The sequence below is a fragment of the Haemaphysalis longicornis genome, unplaced genomic scaffold (genome assembly GCF_048455015.1).
Source record: "Haemaphysalis longicornis isolate Haplotype H1 unplaced genomic scaffold, Haemaphysalis longicornis Haplotype H1 scaffold_6, whole genome shotgun sequence".
Classification (NCBI taxonomy): Eukaryota; Metazoa; Arthropoda; class Arachnida; order Ixodida; family Ixodidae; genus Haemaphysalis; species Haemaphysalis longicornis.
This window is the reverse complement of record NW_027526407.1, coordinates 53,680,750-53,687,738: the sequence shown is the minus strand read 5'-3', so window position 1 is coordinate 53,687,738 and position 6,989 is coordinate 53,680,750. Positions and strand designations below refer to the sequence as shown.

Below are 6,989 nucleotides of genomic sequence, written 5' to 3'. Positions count from 1 at the left end.
GCTTCTGATAATTCAAACAAACTTCTGTGGTCGCGAGTCTACTTAATTCTAAATTAGAAAGCGTACTTAAATTTCCGGAAGCTTTTCTACCCAAAAGTTGGATGATAACCCACGTGATATAGAGCTTACTCAATACGAAAGGAAGGTGTAAACATACGACAACACTGGAAACGAGGAAAAAACAAGGAAACAATTCCATTTTTGGAGCCACCTGCTTTGAGGAAATCATCATATCTAGCTAAGATACATCATTGTTACGATGGCTCTCAGCAAACACGTTTGCAGAGTTAAAAAAAAAGTCATGGAGAAACACAGGTACTCCTAGAAGAGCTTTTAATGATCATTTATGTACAGCATGAGGTACAACACAAAGTGATAATGCCAGTTTTGTGAGTTGCCCGGCGTCACTGAATTGCTGTTAGTCAATTGACCACCAAGCCTCTAGACGACGTAGTTGGGTAAAACCCAATCATTTTGCACCATGTGGTGTTCCCTGGAACACGTTTCGAAGGCTCGCTACATGCAAGGTTACACACAAATAACCTAGCATCAACATTACATAAGGTTCCCTTCTGAAACGTTCCGGGTATGCGGAATTATGGGAATGCGGAGTACTTTGTTAGCATGACACTAAGCCGCCACACAAATAGGAAGATTTTTGAGAAGCACATGAAAATAAAAGTGAATACCTGTCAAAAATTTTAATACCGGTTTTATATCTTTAAGACCACTAGAAGTGCGAAATCGTTATCCGTATGAAGTCCGTATATACATAGTATACGGAAATCATACGGAGAATATAATATAAAAGATAAAAACAAGGAAACAGTGCCGAGCGTTCATATTGTGCGAACTCGTGTGATTTCACTGTTTGTGGAACTAATATCCACTTTAGTTACGCTAGGGGGCGTCACACTCCGTATGAACTCCGTATTAACATAATTCGTTATATACGGAACGTTTCAATAGAGTCGCTGTGCAAATAAAACCGCCTGTACGTCTTATATCTTACTTTAATCGCATACTATTTAAAGAAAGGTACTTGCGTGTAGAAATATTGCACAAAGAGCGACCAGACTTGTCATTTTGGCCTCTTGTCAGTTATCATTCTGCCTCTTGTCAAAACTTGTCATTTTGGTCTCGTAGTGTACGGTGTATTTTAGCTGCACATTTGTCTTATAACATTATAAGAAATTAATATACATCTTGTTTCAGGAATTATCTCTAATGGGCACGCACTTGCATATTCTTGATGTACATTCCTAAGAAACTTGTAGCTTTCTTTTCGAGCTGCACCTGTAAAAGTGAACTATTTCACGATGCTTCACATCCTCCAAATTCGTTGTTATTGCGTCACCTACATGTACGTCAATGTTACCTCCACAACGTAACGCCTGTGCCATTGATATATAACATATCAGAACAAATATCTCTCGTTGAATGTAAATATTGAGTTAAAAACATTTAATTAATATACGTTCGTAACTGCGAGTGGCTGCCTTTGTCAGCATTGAAAATCAAAAGTGTTGCAAATCTTGGTGATCCCACGCACCCTGCATATCCGCTGCAAACGTCGTGCAGGCGTAGCAAAGCAAATATGCTACTGTTTTCTTTTGTTGCTTGAATGAGTGACCACCGACAAAAACGAAAATTACGTCCTCAAAGCTTTCTGGCGTGATGAAAATTCAGGGTATGTTTTTTTTGACAACCAAATACACAACCACATTTCCACATAGATTAAATGTTTTCAAGGTTCAAGTTTTCAGGTGGAATTTTGATGGACAAAAGACGCTATGCATTCTTAGGTGAATTCGTCTTCTGTGTAGTACTTTATGTCTTGAGCACGGATTTTTGGGATATCATCTTTCCCAGCGTCGTAAGGGCATGTGACCACATTGCCATACATGTCAGCTCAGAACACAAAGCATTCTTTCCAGAAACTGCGGCAAGATAAAAAAAAATAATTTGAGGAGAAAACGAAATGCTGGCGAATTTGAGGACTCAATAAATAACGACACTACCCTACACTGATCAACCCTACACGTCTGTCCGACACTTGGGTCGCAAGTCAAGGAACTTTGCTCACTTCCGGCTTAGGCTGACGCTGCCACGAATTCATGTCACTCTGCTAAAGTGATGCAATCTTTCCGCGATGAAAAATCCTCTGCTGGAGCCTATGATGCGGATGGCGGAGCAATATTTTCTATGGAACCATGTCAACAGATAACGAAAAAGTGGCTTTTCTTCCCCTGATGAATGTTTTGAACTATCCAGTTGTTCTAAAGCACCATCCTTTAGCATAACAGAGAGTAGAAAGGATCCGGCGGGGTGAAATGAGCTCCTCATAACGAATGTTACGTGGCTTCAAACAGCTTCTTTTAAAAGATGCGTTAAAAACAAATTGCATGTGTTCTGGACTGCGCCCGGATATCGCAAACCATGTTAATTTACCCGGATTTCCTTTGAATTGGAAGGTTAATGGATTGAAAAATTTGCACGCTTCGTAAGCTACCTGCACCCGTCGGCAAGCAGGCGGTTAGCATTTAGTGTCCCCCCTCGTGGCACAGTGCGTATTCATGCTTATTCCTGTTTCGCGTGGTCAGCTGGAAACTTTCTCTAAATAACATTAACCAGAGTCAGTGCCGAACCTATCATTCAAGCTCTGATATTGCATGGCAAGCTTCACAGGCAAAGACAGAGGTCACCGTTTGGCGTTACCCTACCTGGAAGCCGGCAATCGCGCACGACATCTGACACTGCAGATAAGGCCAATGAAAGGAAGTCGTCAGTTCTCAATGCACCCAAGGAAGGGATAAAAGCAGTCTGTATAGAGACCGCCACTATTCCTTAATTGACGTCACCGTGAAGTGTAACACAGCACACACGCCGTCCTTCTTACCAGTTAAAACAGGCGACACTGCTGAGCCCCGACGGGACGAGAATATTTCCTCCAGTAGTTGTGCCTTCTGTTAAATGCATTCGACGCTAAAAATCACGTGTGTACGCTGAGGCTCCCCCTTTTATTTTGAAGCATTTTCTCTGTTCGTTAAACTTCAAGGGTTTGAAATACGCTCCCTTCAATTAATCGAAGCCCACTAGGCGTACCCTGTTTATTTATTTCGATGCATTTGTCCGTCGCCATGCATTTATTCGGCAAAAGAGATGCATCCACCAGTGTACACGACCGCAGTCCACAGTACACTGCTAAATGAAGGTGCATTGGTGATCCTATCGGTGATTTCTCTGCCTTTAAACGATTGAGCTCTCCGTAACTAAACGCGTTCGGCGACGAAGTGACTGAACATTAAGATAGAGAAAAATCTGGTCTGAAAAGAGCTGGATGTATGGGCGACCCTCTAAGTGGAGTCACTGGTTGCCACAGATTGAACTTTTCAATGTGAATCATTTATACTTCTTAGGATGTATCACGGGTTGATAACGAGAAGGTGCCTCGTGATATTGTTCTCGTTGTTACTAGCAGTCTTGAAGAGGGGCATCTGTCCTTTATCTCCCAACTCCAGACCCATGCCTAGTTTTGTCCCTTGAAACTACAGAATAATGTCGCGGTGTAATGAGCAGGCCGAAGAAATTCCCTTTCTCGACAGCTACGACCAAAAGCGTGCGATTCAAATTTGGGCCGGGCATCCATAACCTACACAAATGCCATTAGGCATGCCTGTGGATTAATAAAGTACCCACTGTTCTTCAACGTTATCGAAATCTGCTTTACATGGCTATTTTCGTATTCAGTTGTCACCATAAATATGGCTTATACAACCGGGAATCAAATCCAGACTGTTACTTCTAGCAGTTGCATCGTCTTAACCACAGCGTCACAGAGGCGCGTACCGAGGGGGGATGTTGAGCTGCGCTGTCGTTACGTAAACTTGTACGGGCAGATTTTTCTCGTAGCCAGGCATCGACGTCTGACAACCACGGTGATGAACACAGGCGACGGACACACAGCGGACACTCACATGTCATATAATAAACTACGTACAGCTGTCGCTGTAAAATGACTTAGATCTGTGACAAGCAATGACGTCACACAGAGAATCCACACACCCTTTTTCAGAGCGAGCATGAACTGGATGAAGCGAGCCCTCACAGTTCACCAGGACCCCCTGGATTGCATTCTACGCGGACAGTTGCACGTCGCGTTCCTTGTCTGTGGATAGGCCTAGCGTCACACAACGTACGGCCTGTAGATCAAGTCCGTGCTTCGACCCGTGGGCTGGGAACACAGGGACAGAGCCATGTTCGAATCTTCCAGTCCTGGCGACAGGGCCATCTCTGGTTCGGCGTCACTGTTGCCACCGCGCGAAGACACACTCTCACTGTCCTGCTGGTGGTGCTGGTGTTGATGCTGGTGCACCTGCTGCAACCTCAGCTGCAGGTCCCTGGCGGCCGCGGGCGAGTCCGGGTGGTGGTAATCTCCGCCTCCACCGGTCGGCGGTAACCGGTGCGATGCGGGCGGCTGCTGCTGCTGATGCGCATGGCGATGTGACTGCGGCGGCTGAGATGGCGGCTGAGCCGCGGCGCCGCCCGTGGACGGCGCGGGGCTCTGCCGGCACTGGTCCATCTTCTCGGCGGAGCGGGATTTGGCCTCCTGCTGCGCCTTCTTGCTCCGCTTCCACTTCATGCGCCGGTTCTGGAACCAGATTTTCACCTGTAAGCAGAGGTAGGGAATGGATCAGGGATGACCGTTAGTGCTTCCTCCCATGGTACGCAATACAAAAAACGTTGCACATAGGTGGTTCCTGTAGCGGGGCCACTGCCTGCCACGTGTCCAACTCTTTGAAGTTAGGCGTGCCCGACTATAAAGCAGCGGGCAGGTACATTGAGTTTATGTGAGAGTGAATGCATTCAGCTTTGAGTTAATTCGGTGACTGTAAAAACGTTCGAGATAAAAAAATCAATGAGTACATCGAGAGAATCCCGCCCTGCCTAGTCTTAGCGTAAAGCTTTTTTCACACAAAAGTGCTTCATTCCCGTTTACACGAAGATTTCGCTGACGTCATATCCGACTCGAAGTGACGCCTGTACAACGAAGCAAGCGGCTTGTGAAGGATGCACCCCTGCACACAAGGTCTTCTTGCAGTCTTGCGGGGAAGCAACCTTTAGTACTAAAGAGTCCGTTACACTTAGGTTTGTTCGTTTTCGGGTGTTATATTTTAACACAAAATTGCTTTATGCCGCGATACCCCAATATTTCACTGATGTCATGTCCGTCACGGATATGACGCCAGTACACCTTTGCCGAAGCGACCCGCCAGCAGGACGTTTCTCGCCAAGCACACCCGCCGACCCACCACCGAGCCGCCGAGCCGCCAAGCCGCAAATCATGCTCAGCTGCAGATTTCTCTGCACGTTTCACTTTCGTGTTTTACTGATTCCTATGACAGAGGAATCAACCACTGTTTTTGTAATGGCAATGTATCAACCCTATGGAAATTGGACTCTCCGATTTTTGCTGTATGTGGTTTGGGGCGAACACTGTCCCAACGTCTAGACGCACACAATGCCTGTGGCAAGCGTGAACCTGAGCACTTAATCGGAGCTCCCTCCCCCTTTTTAAGAGCAGTGCAGCGCGCACCCAGCTGCATATCTCCGAACGGCAGGCGAGCCGCGATGCCACATAAAGCTACCCTTCCTTTCCCAATACCAGGCCTGTTCCTCCCTTCCCGTACCAGCCACGTAAAGGAGAAAGGCACATACATACAACAACGGCCATGCGTGGAAGTTTGCGTTCGAATTACCAGGAAAAACGAGTGTGCTAAGTGATGCGGAGCCTCACCGTGAGCCCAATATAAGCCGACGCTCTCCGAAATGAGTGCGAAAGATTTCAAGCAGGTTAATCAAGGCACAGTCCTTCATGCATAAGGTATTCGTTGTCTGGAGGCGAGTCCGCCTGATGCAAGGACGCGCTTTAATAGGACTTTTTTACCCTAAAAAAATAACAGAAGTGTGCTCTAAGTAATGTTGGCACGAATAAATCACACAGCCAATGCTATTAGTCCTTTCGGCACTGGTTTCCTGCATTCAGGCCATTAACCGATCCTTCTAGCAATTTGAGAACAAAACTCAAGCAGCTAGTTTTCTGGGAAATAGTTCTTCAAAGATGCCTTTTTCGATAGCTATCACTATTGTTCGTTTTCTTCTACAGCTGAACGCTAGTGAGGTGAAGGAATTGCAGTGAGGATTACACTGACGCCGGGGTGACCCCAAGGACCGAAGTCCTACTTTGATTACAAAGCTGTAACTCTAAAAATATTTGAACTACCAGCTGTATTATGGTATGTGGGCTGAGCCGTTTTAATAATTTTTCAAAACAACCAAAAAAACTTTTTCTGATGGATTTTAAAATTTTAATCGCCTAATGACCTAATTAGATGTCGTGCCTCTAAATCGGCAATTACTTGCACCAAGGTCAATTTTTCGTTTGTAAGCTTATATGATCCTATTAATAGGGACAACACAGGCAAAAAATCTTCTTGCTAGAAATAAAAAAAAAACTCAGGGAAAAGTTTGTGTGTGCTGCTCCAACTTACCGATCTTATATTCCGGCTTCCTCACAAAAACGCGCGTATTAACTCATTTTGTGTTAAAAGGAGAAAGAAAGTTGCATGCCGTTGAACCTGCTGAACACATACTCAAGCCGTTTAAGTAATTGGCAGGTCCGCACAAAAGCGAGCTGAGTCAAGGGTTCGACAAAATATCGTCTTACTCATATTTTGAAGCGTAAAACACCGGTCAAAGTCCCGGAACCGATGTAGATTTCTCGCACAAAGTGGTGTAGTGATCTCGAGTACATTACAGGCAAGATGGAGGAAAGAAAAGCTTAGGAGAATCGCTGATGTCCCTTGTGCTGATGCCGAAAACGTCATTTTAGGAGGTATTGACTGTTTAATGCATTGAGCACACTCGCCTCCTCCTCTGCCTTTACTCGTTTCCCCTGCCCTCTGCTCCGTCTACGCCTGTGAACCATT

General features: G+C 45.4%; 1 protein-coding gene across 2 annotated transcripts in view; it reads right to left on the bottom strand.

The window, feature by feature from the left end:
- Positions 1 to 343: 343 nt before the first annotated feature.
- The window catches only part of LOC144142697 (uncharacterized), a 72,937-nt gene continuing 66,291 nt past the window's right edge, over positions 344 to 6,989 (bottom strand). For both annotated transcript variants that reach the window (XM_077674364.1, XM_077674365.1), the window contains exon 3: positions 344 to 4,669. In XM_077674364.1, coding sequence (XP_077530490.1) covers positions 4,187 to 4,669 — 483 coding nt within the window. In that variant the 3' untranslated portion in view covers positions 344 to 4,186. The remainder of the gene's footprint in view (positions 4,670 to 6,989) is intronic.